Source organism: Hordeum vulgare, chromosome 4H, assembly GCF_904849725.1.
Source record: "Hordeum vulgare subsp. vulgare chromosome 4H, MorexV3_pseudomolecules_assembly, whole genome shotgun sequence".
Classification (NCBI taxonomy): domain Eukaryota; kingdom Viridiplantae; phylum Streptophyta; class Magnoliopsida; order Poales; family Poaceae; genus Hordeum; species Hordeum vulgare.
The window spans coordinates 193,308,929-193,330,707 of NC_058521.1; the positions used below are offsets into that span (position 1 = coordinate 193,308,929).

Sequence of the window (21,779 nt, forward strand, 5' to 3'; positions counted from 1 at the left end):
TGTATGAGCCGACTCCCAGCCAACATCCAGAACAACTCTAGTGCGAGAGCCAAATGCAATATCTGGTACCATGTGGACAAACAGAGAAACATGTGTTTTGAATGATATTCAACAATGGTAGAGGTTTTTTAGTTGTGGAAGCTAATGCAGTCCATTGAACTTTAGCCGTTATTTGTGTTTTCCATATTCCTATTAAGCATTGATGCGTCTAGAATCCGTATGTGTTAAGTTCTACTTTTATGTACACACTCTCTAGAAACTACTCGTTTACTTTGATGTTTTAAGCAATCTGAAGTTACCTTTAGTTTGAGTAATTTATAATATAATAAAGGGAAACCTGAGATATTTGATCCAGGTATTGATTTGTTCCATGTATGAACTGGGTTCCTCTCACACGAATTGTAAATTTACCTTTAGCCTTGGTAATCCAATTTTTCCCTCCTTGTCATCAAGACTAAAAATTTCTAGAACGGATTGACACAGACGATTGTTTTATTCGAGAGAGGCATTGCCATTGGCTACACACTTTCAAGACGTACGTGTCAGATCACCCATAGAGTTGACAACCGAGATATATCAGAAATGTCGAATTAATGATGCATACAACTGCAAGTAAAGGAAACAACACGTTCATACCCGGACACATAATCGATCCTTGCTTCCTGCCGTCCCCCACACTTGCTTCTCGATCGCCATGGCGCTTAGCAGCGGCATCCTCGCCTTGTCAATCAGTAAGTGTGATATACTCAGCTGTTAGTTAGATTAATTCGTTGATTTGTTCTCGATTCTCACGTGCTTTTGGGTTTACATATTGCAGTTGGAGTGCTGGTGGCCGGTATAGTGACAGTGGTGGCCACGATCGCGATCTACCTGTGCGCCAAGGTCGCCGTGCAGATGTATCTGCACAAGGAAGACAAGCTGGGCGGTCACCGGGACGCGTGGCTCGGCAACGGAGCAGCCGCCGGCAGCACGCCGAGAGCCGCCCAGAACGAGGCCGACGACGTCGAGAGAGCATGAGCTTCTTCATCGAGGGCGTCCAGAACGAGCGGCCCGTCCGCTTCAGCTCGCAGCAGCTGCGGGGCTTCACCCAGGGCTTCGCGCATGAGGTCGGCTCCGGCGGCTTCGGCGTCGTGTACATGGGCAGGTTCCCCGACGGCACGCCGATGGCCGTGAAGGTCCTCAACAGCACGCTCGGGAGGCGCACGGAGGAGCAGTTCATGGCGGAGGTGGGCACCATTGGGAGGACCTACCACATCAACCTCGTCCGCCTCTATGCCTTCTGCTTCGACGCCGCGGTGAAGGCGCTCGTGTACGAGTACATGGTGAATGGCTCGCTGGACCGGCACCTGTTCGGCACGCGAGCGCCCGATGGCCGCGTCATCGAGTTCGACAAGCTCCACGAGATCGCCGTCGGGACGGCAAAGGCCGTGCGGTACCTGCACGAGGAGTGCCAGCACCGCATCATGCACTACGACATCAAGCCGGACAAACGTGCTGCTCGGGGCCGACATGGCGCCCAAGCTGTCCGACTTCGGGCTCGCCAAGCTGTGCGACAGGGAGGACACCCACCTCACCATCACTGGCGCCCGGGGCACACCCGGGTACGCGGCACCGGAGCTGTGGATGCCGTTGCCGGTCATGCAAAAGTGCGACGTGTACAGCTACGGGATGCTGCTGTTCGAGATGCTCGGGCGGCGGAGGAACCTGGAGCTCGGGATGCACAGCTGCGAGAGCCAGGAGTGGTACCCGCGATGGGTGTGCCACCGGTTCGAGGCCGGCGAGATGGACGCCGTGCCGGCGCGAGCAATGGCCGCAGGGGACCTGGACGACACAGAGAAGGCGGCAAGGATGTGCAAGGTGGCCCTGTGGTGCGTGCAGTTCCGGCCGGAAGACAGACCGTTCATGGGCAACTTGGTGCGGATGCTGGAGGGGGAGGAGCAGATCGCCACGCCAGGCAACCCGTTCGCGCACCTCGCGGCGTACAGCGCCGACACGACGATGACCGATGGCACCACCACGGAATCCTACGGTTCTTCAGCTTTCACCCGCACCGGGCTCGCCGTCCTCGCATCCTCCGCGCCTGCGCGCCTCCTCCTCCACCTCGCCGTCCTCGTCTCCTCCGCCGCCTCCATCCTGCAATGCTGCGGGTTCGTCGACGGCCCCGACCTGGAGGTCAAGCTGCTGGCCGCCGCGGCCGGGCTGCAGCTGCTCGCCTCGTCAAATCTGCGCGTCGTCCACATCCCCGCCACCTCGATCTGGATCGAAGGAGGGCGAGCTCCCTGCTTACCTTGACCATGGGAGGACCGCGGGTTAGTTCGGATTAAATACAGGGGGGTTTTCATAAAAAGTAAAAAACGGTTCAACCCGACTTACAGAAGGACTACGGGTTAATTACCTAAAACGACAGGGACTTTTTTGCAAAAACGCCGCGACGGACGACGAAAGCACTCCGTGCTTTATTATTAAGGGAGATTAAGAGCGTGTGGTATTTCTTTCTCTCGTTGCATCGCACGGGCCTTTTGCTAGTTTTGCCTTAAGTGTACAAAGACCAGCTCAATTCCATGAACACATGCAAACACAGCTATAGAAACTCAACTTCGTTTTATAGTATCAAACGGTTCATCATATGACAAGTAGGCAATAAAATAAGTGGGAGCCTGCTTATTCTTATGTGTGCATGCTCAAGCAAGCCAACAAAAGGCGAGTAGGAAGAGTTCTCTGTTCACCGGCTACGAGCAGCGTAGACAAAGGAAGCGGCAGCGATAACAGTTGTAGTAGGGCACAGCCATGTCCACGCACTACTCTTCCCCCTGTGCCGTGCCTCAGCGACTGCGAGATGCAGCTCCTGAAGCTTACCATTCAAGCGACCGATCCGTCCTTCCTTGTTTTCTACTTCTGCCTTCAAGACCCCAATCTCACGGTCCCTCTTAGCATTATAGCTCTCAAGCTCCCCAAGGCTCAGCCTTAGCTTGTCTCCTTCAGCTTTCTCCTTGCCAAGTGCTTTTAGAAGCGCGTCCTTCTCTGCTAGGAGCCAAGAATACTTATCCTTGAGATAATTGCAGCGAACACGTTGCTCAGCAATGGTACCGCACAGCGCATTCAGTTCATCCCTCAGGTTTACAGCCTCAACATCTTTCTGATTGACAGAGGCCATGACAACATCCTTATTGGCTTTAATTTTTTCAACCCTCCTCTTCAACCCATCCAGTTCTTTCTCAAACTTAGTCTTCTCAGTAGCAAATGCAGCCTCAGCCGCTTCCTTTGTTTTCCACATCTGGTTAATCTCATTCCGGAAACCATCCGCCTCATCCACCACCATGTTATACTTATCGTTGGCATTTGCAACTTGGATCTGGAGCTTCTCCACTTCCTTCAGTGCAGCATCTAACTCTGTCTTGCTAGCCTCCATCTCCGCCTCCAATTCTCTGTTCCTGGCCAGGGCCGGCGAGAGCTCTGCCTCCAAAGACCGGATCTTCACCTCCATTTCCGCCTCACTGGATCTCAGGCCCTCCAACTGCTTTGATTTCTCATCAAGCTTCTCCTCCATATCCTGCCTGCATATCTCAGTGCTCTTTTTGTAATCATTGAAGCTTCCCTCCAGTTCTGCCTTGAGAGCATGGACATTCTGAGCCGAGGCGCTCATCTCCCCCAATTGCTTCTCCAATTCACCTTTAGCTGCACAAAGCTCAGTACTGTTCCCAGCCAATTGGGAAACCAAAGCCTCCGATTTGGCGACATTACTGGCAGCAGATGCTGCCGCCGTCTCCTTCCCGCGGAGGAGCTCCTGGAGTCGAAGTTTCTCTAATTCGGCCGCCTCCAAGCGCGCTGTAGCCTCGACCCTGGCATCCGTCTGGCAAGCTACCCTCGCCTCCGCGACCTGGAGAGACTGCTGGGCGTCGGCTATGTGCCCGCGCAGCGCCGTGTCATCCTTGGCGGCAGCTTGGAGGGAGGCAACAACGGCAGCCCGGAGGACCACAGGCTCCAGATCGGCGAGTAAGCCAGTATCGGCAGAGCGCTGGTCCACTTGCGCGCTGAGCGTGGCCACCTGCCCCCGCGTCCTCTTCGCCTCCTTAACGAGCGTGGCGTTGAGCGCCTTGAGTTTCTCCACCTCATTCTCTGGCGACGAGTCCCGCCTCTCCCCTGGGACTTGGTCCTCCGACCCCGTCTTAGCGGTCGGCTCGCAGACGTTGGCTGCCTCAATCGAAGGCGGCGGGTTCGCGTCGTCCGGGACCGCTGAATCCAGCGGCATCTCGTCGCCGTTGGACGCCTCAACTGTAGGCGGCGACGGCGGAGCTCCGTGTCGATTGGCCGCTGTCGCAGAATCCACCGGTGACTCGTCGCCATCGGCCGCGTCAATTGGCGGCGGCGGTGGCGCAGCATGTTCTCCATTGGCCACCATCGCAGATTCCGGCGGCGGCGGCTCATCGCCGTGGGCCGCCCCAACCGCAGTAGGCATCGGCGGCTGAATCGCGTCTCCGTTGGCCGCCGCAGCAGAATCCACCTGCTGCTCGTCGCCGTTGACCGCTACATCAGAGGGGGCGGCGGCGGCGGCGGATTGGGGAGCCTTCTTCTTCTTATTCTTATTGCTCCTGCCCATTGCTACGTGTCTCTCCCTAGGGTTTGCGTTGCGACCACCGGAGATTACACCATGGACGTGCTTATTAATACAGAGATTTCGTGAAACTGACCGTGGGTCGGGGTAGGTCCGTGGCCGAACCGTCAGTGGCGCAGGAGCGGGAGGGGTTTGGGGTGGTGAGTGCGTGCGGGAGGCCAAGCGCAACCGTTGGGGCGCGTGAGGTTTGAAACCCATGGTGGGGGAACGGACGGTCGGGATGCACCGCAGGCTTATCACGTTCTGCGCCGCACGCGCGCACATGGGCCTTGGCCTCTTGGGGAGGGGTCGCAGTCGCCTTATTTTCTTCCACGCGTCGTGGATATTTTTATTACGAGTCACCTATGGATCTAGATGCAGCGCGAGTCGCGTGCTCTCTTCTCCTTATACTATACATGCTGCTCTCCAGATCTATCCTTGACACTTTGCGGTGGCGACGCCGTCCCCACGCCCCTTAGACCGCGTATTCTCAGCGTGGCGAGAGGGCCACACAGAGTTCAAAGCTGCAGCGCCTGAAATCAAACGTGTCTTCCTCTAGGCACGCACATGCGGCAATCAGTGTTGAGCTAGGCTTCATCTCGTGCCCTGAAGAGTTCTATGACAGCACATTGCTTAAGTACATGCAGTTCTTCCGTTCCCCGATGCCGCGTGAAAACGTCACCAAGTTGGCCAACATTGCGGGCCTCTCCTCTCCATCGCAGCTACAGCTCCCAGGCAATTCTGGAGGAGCTGGCGGGCTGCGCTGCCTGAATGATTGGTGTTGTGCACCTTTGTACCCGCAGTATTTCCATTCTCATGATTAGTTGCACTTTGAACTACTGTATTGTGCGCCGTTTTGGCTGCCGGGCGAAGCGTGGGCTTCGCCATGTATCTCGCCTGACTGTTAGGGCCTTTGCTCTCCCGTTGCCTGTTTGTTTCCTATGAATGAACAACTATCTTTTATTAGTTGGAATGTTAGAGGTTTAAATGATGGAGCACGGCGCGCGTCAACCCGCGCGCTGATTAGCTCTCTCTCCTGTTCGATGATCTGCCTTCAGGAATCCAAACTTGTTGTTGTTTCCGATGCACACAGGAGAGAGATTGTTGGAAATGGCTTTGACAACCATGCGGTTCTGCCAGCAGAGGGTACCAGGGGCGGGTACTACTTTGCTAGCGCGATGACCGGTTCAGGACAACCGACGTTCACGTGCGTAATTTCTCAATCACGGCCTCGTTCTGCCCCGTTGGGAGTGGAGAACATTGGTCGTTGACCACGGTATACGACTGTGACAGCCCGATGCCAACGTTCCAGAAGATTCCCCTTATATTCTGTTTTCGTCGTGTGTCTATTTTATTTTGTCGCATCATGCGCATCATCTGCATTGCATCGGCATCTCCGTTGCCGCCAGTTTTCAAAACTTGCATCCGTTGTTAGTTGCCGGTTCGCGTCGTTGTCCGTTCCGAGCCCGACCAGTCACGCACGCGCCCGCGGCATCGTCGAAACCCTGTTTTTAAAGTGCGTTTAAAACTTTCTCTGATCGAGGTGAAACTTGGCATGCGGTCATAATTTGTTTTAGTTAGGCCGCCTGTCGAATTTCGTCGCGATCGGAGTTCTTCTGGTACCCGAACAGTCGACCGTAGCGGCACCGTATTCGGTCTACCCTCGGACATCTGTCGGTGTTTTAAAAATCGTTGCCGCGCCGCCCGTTCTCCCTCTCGTCTCCAGATATCCCCTCTACACGGCCGCGTACCCGTTTCCGCGTGCGGAAACGTTCGAATCCGACACCGCGGTTGGATCCGGAACGCGATTTTGGGTAACCTAGCCCCCCCCCCCCCCCCCCGTTTGTCTATATATAGACCCCCATGCCATTAATTAGACAGCCACTCCCTCTCCACCTCGTTTTCCGTGCCCCTCCTAACCCTAGCCCCCACTCTCTCTCTCCCCTCAGCCTCAACTGCCGTCGGGCCCGCTCCAGCCCACACGAGGCCCGCCAGGCCCGAACCGCTCCCGCAGCCGCCAATGCGAGCTTGCGCCCCTGCGTCTCCGGGATCCAGTCGCCGCTCCCGTACTGGATCGGTGGGAGCTTGACCCCGCGCTGGCCGACGACCCTGTTGCCCGCCGAGATCGTCGTAGCCTCTAGGGCCCCCGCCTCCACAGGCAGGACCTCGCTGGCGCCGTCCGTCGCATCGCCCTGCGCCCGGAAGCTATCTCGCCGGCCGTCCAAGCTTGCCTCACCCTTGGAGTTCGCCCGCCGTCGGATCTGCCTGCCGGTGCCCGGATCCGCCTCGGGATCATCAGCTCGTTCTATCCCCGTGCTGGATCTCAGGTTCCTCACCGTCGTTGAGGTGTAGAAGCTCCACCGCCGCTCCATTGACCTGCAGCGCCGCGCGCACGAGGACGGGGACGAGGCGTGCCACTCGGCCAGGCCCAACTCCTATGGCCCAGCTAGCGCCAAAGCCTCGCGCCGTTCGACCGGGCCGGCCTCCCCAGCGCCCCGTCGGCCCATCACCCTCGTCCGCCCCAGGCCAGGTCGCCTCTCCACCACCGGCCCAATCGGCCAACGTGAGCCTTCCCCCGCAAGCCCTATTTCCCGCCTAGGCGTAACGTAGTTTAGTGCCGCTCGTTGCCACACTCGGCCCAATGTCAACTTACGCCCGGTAGTTTATTTTTTAGGAATTTTAGGAATTTAATTAATTCCAGTAATTAGACGATATTAGATTGCCCGTAGATTTTATTTCGTAAGTCGGTTGGTGATGTGTAGCATATGTATCTTGACTAGATTTTCGCGTAGAATCCGATTTCACAAATTGCATATTTAGTTGACGTCGTTTAGCGTGCCGAATGCCTAGAATAGCGTGGTGTTTTAATAGGATACGCCCGTATTTATTTCTCGTGTGTGTTTGGTTTGCCCGAATGCCTTAGATAAAATGTCCATGTTTTAGGAACCCTCTTGCCATGTATGTTAGAGTAGTCATTGGTATTTTTACGTGTAGGGATTTGTCGCTAGTTTATTTTCCGTGCTTAGGACTTTTTCTCGCATTTATGTGTGGCTTTATTTTTGTTGTGCAACCCCACATATTTTATATGTTTTCGGGGTAGAAAAATCCATGTGATTTTTCTGTGCAATTAGTTTTAGCTTTTGAGTAAGTTAGTTCGCGCGATATTTTGCCATGATGCCCTTTTGTTTATTTCGTAGGATTTATTCCGTGCGTCGTTTGACGGAGTTGTCAACTAGAGAGTTGATCTTGGATGTTTTGTCTAGCCCCTGGTATTTTTGGTTGCAATAGAAATGCATGTTTAGGTGTGGTTTGATTGCTCTCAAGTTGCTAGAAATAGTGTTGATTTGGAGGTGCTGAAATATTTCTAAGTCTGGAATCTGTTATATTTTGTTGCTGTCTTGTCTGGCTTGTATCTTGTGATCTGTAGCTCTTTTGAGGTTGGTCCAATGGAGTTAATTGTAGCCCTTGTGTTTCTCTAGCATGCTGTGATTTTTATGCCATTTGGAGCCCTGTAGCTATAGGTTTTGCTGCTGTCAATATTGCTTCAGATCGAAAACTGCACTTTCATGAGGTGCAATTTTCACTAAGTCTGAAATAGTGTGTGAGATGCCATTTTGTGTCTTCTTTCCCTAGTGATCCATGATGCCATGCTAGTTGTTGTTAGTTTTTTGTAGTAGTGCTTCTTGCCCTCTTTCGTGTCATGCCTTGCTTGAATTTGTCGGAGTTGTGTAGCCCGCAGTTGTGGGGCGTAGAAAAATGCTTTGTGGCTGATTTTGGCAGATTGTAGTGATTTCTTGTTTAGCTCGTAATTTTTGATCCGTAGCTCCGATTTGATCGTGTCCTATATGAAACTTGCTTAGAATCTTGTGAAGTTTAATTTTCTCTTGCTGGTTGTATGTTTTGAGGTGCTCGTGACCGCCGTTGCACACATATTGCATTCATGCCATCATATCTTGCGGTGCTTGTAACTTTTGATCCGTAGCTCCGTTGGAGATGTTCTTTATGTGTAGATTGCTTGAAATGACGCGTAGAATCACGTGAACCTATTTTTTCTGTTTAACAACTAATTAAATGTGTTAATTCAGATCTGGACAGAATTGTAAATTAACATGTGAGGTCGTCTCGGAGATGCTAAATGTCATTTCCGACCTCATTTAAAATGCCTAGATAGGTAGTTTAATTACGCTTCACCTCTTGCCATGTTTAACCACATTTAATATTGTTGTGTGCCTAATCGGGATAGAACTAAATAAATAAACGTGGACTTTCGTCAATATGCAACTTGTTGCATATTGAACTTCACTTAATGTGTAGTGTTTGATTGTGTGAGTTGTCATGCCGTGACTTGCATGTATTCAGCTGCTCATGCATCATATGGGTTCTCCATCATGTGTAGAATTTCGTGTGTTGATGCTTGTTTCCGGTTTTCCCCGTCTCGATAGAGTTCCGCAAGCGTGTCGGATTGTGAGGACCCGTTCGACTACGTCGGTTCGTCTGCTTCACGGAGGCATTCTTCTTCCAAGCGGGATCTCAGGCAAGATGACCATTTCCCCAGATAACATTACTATCATTGCCATGCTTGTTATTTCGGTGCTATCGATTATGTCTCGTTGCCTACCACCTGTTAAATATTAGCCTCTCAACAATGCCATGAAAAACTTCAACCTGTTCGACCTAGCAAACCACTGATTGGCTATGTTAATGCTTGCTTAACCTTGTGTTAGCGTTGCTAGTTGCAGGTGTAGTTGCTTCCATGTGATAACATGGGTTCCTTGTCATATCACCATATGAATGCTATTTAATTTAATGCACCTATATACTTGGTAAAAGGTGGAAGGCTCGGCCTTTCTAGCCTGGTGTTTTGTTCCACCTTTGCCCCCTTAGTTTCGGCTACCGGTGTTATGTTCCATAATTGAGCGCTCCTAATACGATCGGGGTTGTTATGGGGACCCCCTTGATAATTCGTTTTAGATTAAAGCTGGTCTGGCAAGGCCCAACATTGGTTTTACATTTGCCCAACATAATAATTTGGATAATACTGAAATGCATAGGGAGTTAGCGCTACCCGAGGAGTAATTTTACATAAACAGGGGGGCAGTGCTGATGGTGTTGGTCCCAAACGGTCTGCCTGCGGGGCCACCACGAGGAAACTCGAGGTTTGGCACTCGTAGCTAGTTCCATCGGTCATATCCTGAGAACGAGATACGGGCTCCTATCGGGTACGTCGACACGTCGGGCGGCCCTGCTAGATTAGTTTTATCTTTGACGAGATATCTTGTGCATCGGATTCCGGTGATGCTTTGGGTAATCTCAGAGTTGAGGTTTTCCACGAGCTTCGTGATTGAGGATTTCTATGCGGCTTGTGGTAATTTGTGATGGACTAGTTGGAGCACCCCTGCAGGGTTAAATCTTTCGGAAAGCCGTGCCCGCGGTTATGTGGCAACGTGGAAAGTTTGTTTAACACTGGTTCTAGATAACTTGAAGTTAATTTAATTAAAATATGCCAACTGTGTGCGTAACCATGACTGTCTCTTTCGTGAGTTCCTTCTCCGATCGAGGACACGGTGGGGTTTTGTCTAACGTAGGTAGGTGTTCAGGATCATTCATTTGATCAACAGTAGTTCACGTCCGTTATGCGTAGATCTCCCCCCTCTTATTTTGTTGTACTCGTAAGCTTAGCCACCAAATATATGCTTAGCCACTGCTGCAACCTCACCACTTAACCATACCTCACCCATTAAGCTTTGCTAGTCTTGATACCTTTGGAAATGAGATTGCCGAGTCCCCTGTGACTCACAGATTACTACAACACTAGTTGCAGGTACAGGTAAAGGTTACTTGACGCGAGCGCGTTGATTGTTCATTTGGAGTTGCTTCTTCTTCTTCTTCTTCATCGATCTAGGATGGGTTCCAGGCCGGCAACCTGGGATAGCAAGGATGGACGTCGTTCTTCTTTTCTCGTTTGTTTTCATCCGTAGTTGGACCCTTCTCTTCTTCATGATGATTATGTATTGTACTGCTGTGACTCTCATGTAGCTTGTGGCGAGTGTAAGCCAATTCTATTTATATCTCATCTTTTCAGTACATGTACTTGTAACGATATCCATTCTTGCGACACGACGAGATGCGTTTCTATCCCTGACGAGGCCTTCGTGCCAAATTGAGGATAGGGTCGCATCTTGGGCGTGACAAGTTGGTATCAGAGCAGTACCGACCTAGGAGCCCCCTTGATTGATCGAACTTGGCCGAGTCGAGTCTAGTGAAAAACTGCTTTGAGTCTAGTTATATATCGGAGAGTAGGATTCTTTTTTCTCCTCTTCTATGCTCTCGTGAGGAATCTTGATGTAATAATTTACTCTACTCCTCTTCTCACTCAATTTTTTTAGGATCACGCGGATATTTTTGAGGTCTATATGATGCCGATGTGACGGAGTTCTGTCTTGGTGCCTCCTATCTGCTTTAAGTTTCAGGGGAGTTGAGCTCCAGGGGATTCTTGAGCACATCGTTATCATTCAGATTTCTTAGTATCTCAGAACGAAGGACGTTCGTAATTGCTTCAATACTAGTAGTGGCGAGATAACCCCGATGTCCCCAGTACTGGTGCAGATTGTTCGGGAGTACTGCCATACTTTGTATCATTGTGATCATGAGGGTCTATTGTAGATGAAGGTCCGAGATTCTGGCCGTGTGTTGACGGATGTGATACAGGTGACGGGTTAGTATAGGAGTTGTGTGATATTACTCCTTGTATCCGCGTACCAGATTGCATGACCAAATATTTCGGGAATTCATAGGTGGGAATTCAAGTAGTTGCTTATAGGACAATCTTCCAACAAATGCATGATGTTAGGTTGGGGTTCGACATCTAGTGGATTCCTGTCCACGAAAATATCGGACGAAATCTTTCTCATGAGTTTGTTTTGGCTAATTGCAAGCCGCACCCTTTGTTTTGTTGGAATATGGTAATTCGTGTTGCTTCAATGTCAAGTGGTGATTTCAGATCTTTCCTAAGAGGTGTTCCCATATTTTTTATGTGAGAATGTAAATCCTTTTGCTCAATCAATTGTCTCATCAATTTTGTCAACCGTAGTCATCGTATCAATTCCATTCAACCGGTGTGCTTCTCTTCAACTGAGTTCAATCTTATCTAATTTTGCAAGATCACTCTCTCTTTTATTCCGGAGTTCATCTCATCTAGCCCAAATTGTATTTATTTTTCCCCACCCTCCCGCCCTTTTTCTCAGTGATTCAATTTTTACCCAGGAGTTTTCTTTTCATTGTGCTTCCGCTGCTTGTTCTTTTCTCTCTTATTCGATGATTCATTGTGAAGATTCTCACGAGATTCGTGTCATATTTGTTCATTCTTGTCATCCGTACCGGTGAATTTAATTTAGCTATCCGTGTTCATTATATCCTATTCATCCTTGTTATTCTTTCCTATGTTGGGAATTCTTATGAGCCTGTCTTGTTATTGATTCCTCTCTTTTCTATCCGGAGTGTTGAAGATATCTCTGAATTTCGTGTTTTCAATTCTTTTAATTATTTCGAGGTTCTCTACCTCATCTAGTTCTCTTCATACCGGTGCAATATCTCTCTTCTAAGCAATCTTTTCTAACGGTGGTTTCTTCGAGTGGGCCCATAACCCACAGGTTCTTTCCCAGGATCTTTCCTAGATCTTTTAATCTTTTCCGGAGATCTATAAATCTTGTCAACTATGACGTAAGTATGATTTTCATCATTCATATCCCTTCTTCAAGATCTATTTGAGTTAACTCTCATATTTGGCTCAACCTTTCATTCTTCATTATTCCGGAGTGTCTCATTATTCTTGGTGTTGTTCCTCGTCATCTGTAACGACCAAGATGAGGTCCTTTCCGATCTGGGGGTCGAGGCCCCGAATAGGAAAGAAGCGCATCTAAGCATTTCGCAAGAAGATAACACAGCACAAATAATAATAAAAGTAGACAATCCGGGATTCAATTGTCTTCTCATTAATAACTCAGAGTACATCACAGATACAATCAAGGTAGTTCCGCTACGGACTACAAAACATGGAAATGCTATGCTACCCTGCCTGCAGGCCCACGATCACGACCACGCCTCAATCCCATGGATAGTTCACATAGAGGTGGTCTGTCTTCTCGTCGTACTGCCACGCCAGCTGAGTGCCGTCGGGATCATCTGTTTCTGGGGTACCTGTACCTGTTGGGAGTTTCGGAGGAATCTGTGAGCCACGGGGACTCAACAATCTAAGACCTTGGTGCCAGAACTAGTCATGTTATTAGGTAGGGTAAGGGTGAAGTGTATAAGGCTGCAACATCCTAAGCTTGATTTAGTGGCTAACTTACGTAAAGCAATTATGAAGGTGGTCTACACTAGCGGTCGTGATTACTTGATCACTAAGTGATCTTGAACACCTACCTACGACATTCATAACCCCACCGTTTTCCCGATCGAAGAGAGATCTTCGAGGGGGACAATCATGGTTACGCACACAGCTGGCAATTTTACTAGCTTATGTTTAAGTTCTCTAATACCGGATGTCAACACAATATTCCAAGTAGCCACATAACCGCGGGCACGGTTTTCCGAAAGATTAAACCCTGCAGGGGTGCTCCAACTAGTCCATCACAAACGTACACAAGCCGCAAAGGCATCCTCTATCACGAATCTCGTGATCTCGTCGGATTCCTTAGAGGAAAACCTCAACTCTGGGGGAAACCAAAGCTTCACTGGGATTCCTATACGCAAGATATACCGCTAAGGTAAGGCAAGGCTAGCAGGACATCCCGACGTGTCGACGACCCCGATAAGAGCCGCGTATCTTAGTCTCAGGACACGCCAGATGAGCACAGCGTACAGTGTCCTGATAGACATCTCCCGAGTTGCCTCGGGTTGTCCCCGCACACGACTCTAGTTTGGACCAACACTGATGAGGAGCACTGGCCCGGGTTGTTGATGAAAATCCTCGGGGTAGCTATTCGCTATGCAGTTTATTATTAAGTGATTAGCAAATTAACACCAATGTTGGGTCCTGCAGGACAAGTCTTAGCACTACGCGATTTATCGAGGGGGTCCCCATAACAACCCCGAACGTGTTAGGGGCGATCATTATGGAATCAAACACCGGTAACCGGTAACTAAGGCGGCAAAAACGGAACAAAGCACCCGGCAAAAGGCTAGGCCTTTTGTCATTTACCAAGTATATAGGTGCATTAATTAAATAACAGAGTTTAAGATAATGATATCAAGCTCATGTTATGACATGAGTCAAAGCACCTGCATCTAGCAACGCTAATATTAGTAGCTGAGCAAAGCCTACTTAGCCATTCAAGTTTTGCTAGGAAGGGATCAGTGTTTGGGCTCATGGCATATCAAGAGGCAATTTAATTCAGTGGTAGGCAGCGAGCAATATGACATGGAAACGAAACTAGCATAACAAGTCTAGAGATGGAATCAAGGTCATATCATCTTGCCTGTGATATCCTCAGCTTGGAATGGTTCTGGTTCGTCCTGCATGTACTCTCCTGACTCCACGTATTCGTTCTCCGATCCCGGTGCTACCCAACATAAGAATAACAACCAATGAACAGCAGCACCACAAGATGCAACAAGCACATGATGCATGAGGTGAAAAAATGAGCATGCATCACTATTTCTATCACTAGCACAAGCAAAGAAACTACTACAAGTTTCTGGACAGAACTGTACACTAAGCTATTTTGACATGCATGAGAATGGCATGAACAGATGCGTCTCGTGAAAACGATGCAAAATCATATAAAGAACATTACGAACGGAGCTATGGATCAATGGGAACCAACGAAACAAGATATGAAGCTCTACGTGTAAGAATCAACACCACACACTCCAATGGCAACAAATCTGGTATTCCGAGGTTGCCAAGACATAAAACAACCCAACATGAATGGATTGGAGCAAGGAAGAACACCACAACATCAACTAAGCACCCACATTCATTAAAATAACTATACTACACAATCTGCCATAATCTGCATCTTAGCTCTTTGTGAGCTACATGCAACATAGCTACAGCCCGCCAAATATGACAAATAATATATGTGTCTGTAGCCCACCAAGAACACTACAAGCACCAGCAATAATCACAGCAAAAGGAATTAAACTCTAGAAGATACAAGGCCACAAACTTTCCCAAAACCATCAGATCTCAGGGACTTTGTGAAAATTCCTGCACCTGACTTTCTGTCTTAGTTCTGAAGCTTTTTTACAGCAAGGAAAACATAACCTACAGGACTCCAAATGATATGAAATTTGACAGGGAGCTTCACAAACATATCAGGTCCAAAATCCTAGCACTGAACTAAGGATAGTTCACAACACAATGACTAGCACAACCTCATCTATAGGAGAAGAAAATGTTTCCAGATTCTCAGACTTAGTGAAATTCCAGATTTCACTAAGCTGGACTTTTTCAGCCACATGCCCACTTTGTCTAGGCACAGCTTGCACACAAATAACACCAAGTGATAAATGACACCACTATGGTGTAGAGCAAAACCCCTACTACTATCACACAAAAGCTCATGCCCTTGGGCTCCACTTATTTCATGGAAACAAGGAGCAAACTGTTGGAATTATGCCCTAGAGGCAATGATAAATATAGTTATTATTATAATTCTTGTATCAAGATAATCGTTTATTATCCATGTTATAATTGTATTGAATGAAGACTCATTTACATGTGTGTATGCATAGACAAAACACTGTCCCTAGCAAGCCTCTAGTTGGCTAGCCAGTTGATCAAAGATAGTCAGTGTCTTCTGATTATGAACAAGGTGTTGTTGCTTGATAACTGGATCACGTCATTAGGAGAATCACGTGATGGACTAGACCCAAACTAATAGACGTAGCATGTTGATCGTGTCATTTTGTTGCTACTGTTTTCTGCGTGTCAAGTACTTGTTCCTATGACCATGAGATCATATAACTCACTAACACCGGAGGAATACTTTGTGTGTATCAAACGTCACAACGTAACTAGGTGACTATAAAGATGCTCTACAGGTATCTCCGAAGGTGTTCGTTGAGTTAGTATGGATCAAGACTGGGATTTGTCACTCCGTGTGACGGAGAGGTATCTCGGGGCCCACTCGGTAATACAACATCACACACAAGCCTTGCAAGCAATGTGACTTAGTGTAAGTTGCGCGGTCTTGTATTACGGAACGAGTAAAGAGACTTGCCGGTAAACGAGATTGAAATAGGTATGCGGATACTGACGATCGAATCTCGGGCAAGTAACATACCGAAGGACAAAGGGAATGACATACGGGATTATATGAATCCTTGGCACTGAGGTTCAAATGATAAGATCTTCGTAGAATATGTAGGATACAATATGGGCATCCAGGTCCCGCTATTGGATATTGACCGAGGAGTCTCTTGGGTCATGTCTACATAGTTCTCGAACCCGCAGGGTCTGCACACTTAAGGTTCGACGTTGTTTTATGCGTATTTGAGTTATATGGTTGGTTACCGAATGTTGTTCGGAGTCCCGGATGAGATCACGGACGTCACGAGGGTTTTCGGAATGGTCCGGAAACGAAGATTGATATATAGGATGACCTCATTTGATTACCGGAAGGTTTTCGGAGTTACCGGGAATGTACCGGGAATGACGAATAGGTTCCGGGAGTTCACCGGGGGGGGGGCAACCCACCCCGGGGAAGCCCATAGGCCTTGGGGGTGGCACACCAGCCCTTAGTGGGATGGTGGGACAGCCCAAGAAGGCCCTATGCGCCATAGGAAGAAAATCAAAGAGAAAAGGAAAAAAAGGAGGAGGTGGGAAAGGAAAGAAGGACTCCACCCACCAAACCAAGTAGGACTCGGTTTGGGGGGGGGAGACCTTCCCCCCTTGGCTCGGCCGACCCCCTTGGGGCTCCTTGAGCCCCAAGGCAAGGATCCCCCTCTTCCACCTATATATACGGAGGTTTTAGGGCTGATTTGAGACGACTTTTCCACGGCAGCCCGACCACATACCTCCACGGTTTTTCCTCTAGATCGCGTTTCTGTGGAGCTCGGGCGGAGCCCTACTGAGACAAGATCATCACCAACCTCCGGAGCACCGTCACGCTGCCGGAGAACTCTTCTACCTCTCTGTCTCTCTTGCTGGATCAAGAAGGCCGAGATCATCGTCGAGCTGTACGTGTGCTGAACGCGGAGGTGCCGTCCATTCAGCACTAGATCGTGGGACTGATCGCGGGACGGTTCGCGGGGCGGATCGAGGGACGTGAGGACGTTCCACTACATCAACCGCGTTCACTAACGCTTCTGCTGTACGGTCTACAAGGGTACGTAGATCACACATCCCCTCTCGTAGATGGACATCACCATGATAGGTCTTCGTGCGCGTAGGAAATTTTTTGTTTCCCATGCGACGTTCCCCAACAGTGGCATCATGGTTCATGCGTAGATGTCTTCTCGAGTAGAACACAAAAGTTTTTGTGGGCGGTGATGTGCGTTTTTCTGCCCTCCTTAGTCTTTTCTTGATTCCGCGGTATTGTTGGATTGAAGCGGCTTGGACCGACATTACTCGTACGCTTACGAGAGACTGGTTTCATCGCTACGAGTAACCCCGTTGCTCAAAGATGACTGGCAAGTGTCAGTTTCTCCAACTTTAGTTGAATCGGATTTGACCGAGGAGGTCCTTGGATGAGGTTAAATAGCAACTCATATATCTCCGTTGTGTTGTTTGCGTAAGTAAGATGCGATCCTACTAGATACCCATGGTCACCACGTAAAACATGCAACAACAAAATTAGAGGACGTCTAACTTGTTTTTGCAGGGTATGCTTGTGATGTGATATGGCCAACGATGTGATGTGATATATTGGATGTATGAGATGATCATGTTGTAATAGATAATATCGACTAGCACGTCGATGGTACGACAACCGGCAGGAGCCATAGGGTTGTCTTTATACTAACGTTTGTGCTTGCAGATGCGTATACTATTTTGCTAGGATGTAGCTTTAGTAGTAATAGCATGAGTAGCACGACAACCCCGATGGCGACACGTTGATGGAGATCATGGTGTGGCGCCGGTGACAAGAAGATCGTGCCGGTGCTTCGGTGATGGAGATCAAGGAGCACGTGATGATGGCCATATCATGTCACTTATGAATTGCATGTGATGTTAATCCTTTTATGCACCTTATTTTGCTTAGAACGACGGTAGCATTATGAGGTGATCTCTCACTAAAATTTCAAGACGAAATTGTGTTCTCCCCGACTGTGCACCGTTTCTACAGTTCGTCGTTTTGAGACACCACGTGATGATCGGGTGTGATAGACTCAACGTTCACATACAACGGGTGCAAAACAGTTGCGCACGCGGAACACTCGGGTTAAGCTTGACGAGCCTAGCATGTGCAGACATGGCCTCGGAACACATGAGACCGAAAGTTCGATCATGAATCATATAGATGATATGATTAGCATAGGGATGCTTACCACTGAAACTATGCTCAACTCACGTGATGATCGGACTTGAGCTAGTGTAAGTGGATCATGAAACACTCAAATGACTAGAGAGATGTACCTTTTGAGTGGGAGTTTAGCAAATAATTTGATTAAGTTAAACTCTAATTATCTTGAACATAGTCTAAGTCCACTTTGAATATATTTGTGTTGTAGATCATGGCTCACGCGACAGTCCCCCTGAATTTTAATACGTTCCTAGAGAAAGCTAAGTTGAAAGATGATGCAAGCAACTTTGTAGACTGGGCTCGTAATCTTAAGCTAATCTTAAAGCTGGGAAGAAGGATTATGTCCTTAATGCTGCGCTAGGAGATGAACCACCCGCTATGGTTGATCAGGATATTAAGAACGCTTGGTTAGCACGTAAGGAGGACTACTCAGTAGTTCAATGTGCAGTCTTGTATGGCTTAGAACCGGGACTTCAACGTCGCTTTGAGGGTCATGGAGCATTTGAGATGTTCCAGGAGTTGAAGTTTATCTTTCAGAAGAATGCCCGGATCGAGAGGTATGAGACCTCCGATAAATTCTATGCTTGCAAGATGGAGGAGAACTCGTCTGTCAGTGAACATGTGCTCAAAATGTCTGGGTACTCAAACCGTCTAGCTAAGCTGGGGATTGAACTCCCGCAAGAGGCTATCACTGACAGAATCCTTCAATCACTGCCGCCAAGCTATAAAGGCTTTGTGTTGAACTACAACATGCAAGGGATGAACAAGTCTCCCGGCGAGTTGTTTGCGATGTTGAAAGTCGCAGAGTCTGAACTCCATAAAGAGCATCAAGTGTTGATGGTGAATAAGACCACTAGTTTCAAGAGAAACGACAAAGGCAAGAAGGGTAATTCAAAGAAGAGCGGCAAGCCTGTTGCCAATCCGACGAAGAAACCCAAAGCTGGACCTAAGCCTGAAACAGAGTGTTACTATTGCAAGGGTATGGGTCACTGGAAGCGCAATTGCCCCAAGTATCTGGCTGATAAGAAGGCGGCCAAAGAAAAATCAGGTATATTTGATATACATGTTATTGATGTGTACTTAACTGGCTCTCGTAGTAGTGCCTGGGTATTCGATACCGGTTCTGTTGCTCATATTTGCAACTCGAAACAGGAACTGCGGAATAGACGAAGGCTGGCGAAAGATGAAGTGACGATGCGCGTAGGAAATGGTTCCAAGGTTGATGCAATCACCGTCGGCACAGTTTCACTTCAGTTACCATCAGGATTAGTTATGAACTTGAATCATTGTTATTTAGTGCCTGCGTTGAGCATGAACATTATATCTGGATCTTGTTTATTGCGAGACGATTACTCTTTTAAGTCAGAGAATAATGGTTGTTCTATTTCTATGAGTAACATCTTTTATGGTCATGCACCCAATGTGAGAGGATTGTTCATATTGAATCTTGATAGCGATACACACATACATAACATTGAGACCAAAAGAGTTAGAGTTAACAATGATAGCGCCATATTTTTGTGGCACTACCGCTTAGGTCATATTGGTGTAAAGCGCATGAAGAAACTCCATGCCGATGGACTTTTGGAGTCACTTGACTTTGATTCACTTGACACGTGCGAACCATGCCTCATGGGCAAGATGACTAAAACTCCGTTCTCCGGAACAATGGAGCGTGCAAGTGACTTGTTGGAAATCATACATACCGATGTGTGTGGTCCGATGAGCGTAGAGGCACGCGGCGGATATCGTTATTTTCTCACCTTCACTGACGATTTGAGTAGATATGGTTATGTCTACTTAATGAAGCACAAGTCTGAAACATTTGAAAAGTTCAAGAAATTTCAGAGTGAAGTTGAAAATCATCGTAACAAGAAGATCAAGTTCCTATGGTCTGACCGTGGGGGTGAATATCTGAGTTTCGAGTTTGGTGCTCACTTAAGACAATGTGGAATTGTTTCATAGTTGACACCGCCTGGAACACCACAGCGTAATGGTGTGTCCGAACGTCGTAATCGTACTTTATTAGAGATGGTGCGATCTATGATGTCTCTTACCGATTTGCCATTATCGTTTTGGGGTTATGCATTAGAAACACCTACATTCACTTTAAATAGGGCACCATCAAAATCCGTTGAGACGACACCATACGAACTGTGGTATGGCAAAAGGCCAAAGTTGTCGTTTCTTAAAGTTTGGGGATGTGATTCTTATGTCAAAAAGCTTCAACCTGAAAAGCTGGAACCCAAAGCGGAAAAGTGCGTCTTCATAGGTTACCCAAAAGAGACAGTTGGGTACACCTTCTATCTCAAATCCAATGGCAAAGTGTTTGTTGCTAAAAACGGAGCTTTTCTTGAGAAGGAGTTTCTCTCGAGGGAATTGAGTGGGAGGAAGATAGAACTTGACGAGGTTGTCGAACCTCTCATCCCTCTGGATGGTGGCGCAGGGCAAGGGGAAACCTCTGTCGTTGCAACGCCGGTTGAGGAGGAAGTTAATGATGATGATCATGAAACTCCGGTTCAAGTTTCTGTCGAACCACGCAGGTCGACGAGACCACGTGCTGCTCCAGAGTGGTACGGTAATCTCGTCTTATCAATCATGTTGTTGGACAACAATGAACCTGCAAATTATGAAGAAGCAATGGTGGGCCCAGATTCCAACAAATGGCTGGAAGCCATGAAGTCCGAGATAGGATCCATGTATGAGAACAAAGTGTGGACTTTGGAGGTACTGCCTGAGGGCCGCAAGGCTATTCAGAACAAATGGATTTTTAAGAGGAAGACGGACGCTGACGGCAATGCGACCGTTTATAAAGCTCGACTTGTGGCAAAGGGTTTTTCACAAGTTCAAGGAGTTGACTACGATGAGACATTCTCACCCGTAGCGATGCTTAAGTCCGTCAGAATCATGTTAGCAATAGCTGCATTTTTCGATTATGAAGTCTGGCAGATGGGTGTCAAAACGGCATTCCTTAACGGTTTCCTTAAGGAAGAATTGTATATGATGCAACCCGAAGGTTTTGTCGATCCTAAGAATGCTAACAAGGTGTGCAAGCTCCAGCGATCCATTTATGGACTGGTGCAAGCATGTCGGAGTTGGAACAAACGCTTTGATGAGGTGATCAAAGCTTTTGGGTTTATACAAGTGGTTGGAGAATCTTGTATTTACAAGAAAGTGAGTGGGAGCTCTGTGGAGTTTCTAATATTATATGTGGATGCCATATTGCTGATTGGAAACAACGTAGAGTTTTTGGAGAGCACAAAGGATTACTTGAATAAAAGTTTCTCTATGAAGGACCTAGGAGAAGCTGCTTACATTCTAGGCATTAAGATCTATAGGGATAGATCAAAACGCCTGATAGGACTTTCACAAAGCACATACCTTGATAAAGTTTTGAAGAGGTTCAAAATGGAACAGTCCAAGAAAGGGTTCTTGCCAGTTTTACAAGGTACGAGATTGAGTAAGACTCAGTGCCCAGCAACTAATGAGGATAGAGAGCATATGCGCTCCATCCCCTATGCTTCAGCCATAGGTTCTATCATGTATGCGATGCTGTGCACTAGACCGGACGTTAGCCTGTCCATAAGTATGGCAGGTAGGTTCCAGAGTAATCCAGGAGTGGATCACTGGACGGCGGTCAAGAATATCCTGAAGTACCTGAAAAGGACTAATGAGATGTTTCTCGTGTATGGAGGTGACAAAGAGATCGCCGTAAAAGG

At 48.1% G+C, this 21,779-nt stretch overlaps 1 protein-coding gene and 1 pseudogene across 1 annotated transcript; one reads left to right on the forward strand and one right to left on the reverse strand.

Moving 5' to 3' along the window:
• The first annotated feature begins 640 nt into the window (after positions 1-640).
• LOC123448374 lies at positions 641-2,479 on the forward strand (annotated as a pseudogene).
• Positions 2,480-2,582: 103 nt separating this feature from the next.
• Positions 2,583-4,773, reverse strand: LOC123448373 (myosin-16-like). The gene has a single exon (XM_045125220.1). The coding sequence runs from the start codon at positions 4,595-4,597 to the stop codon at positions 2,723-2,725; it is 1,875 nt and encodes a 624-aa protein (XP_044981155.1). The 5' UTR covers positions 4,598-4,773; the 3' UTR covers positions 2,583-2,722.
• Positions 4,774-21,779: the final 17,006 nt, after the last annotated feature.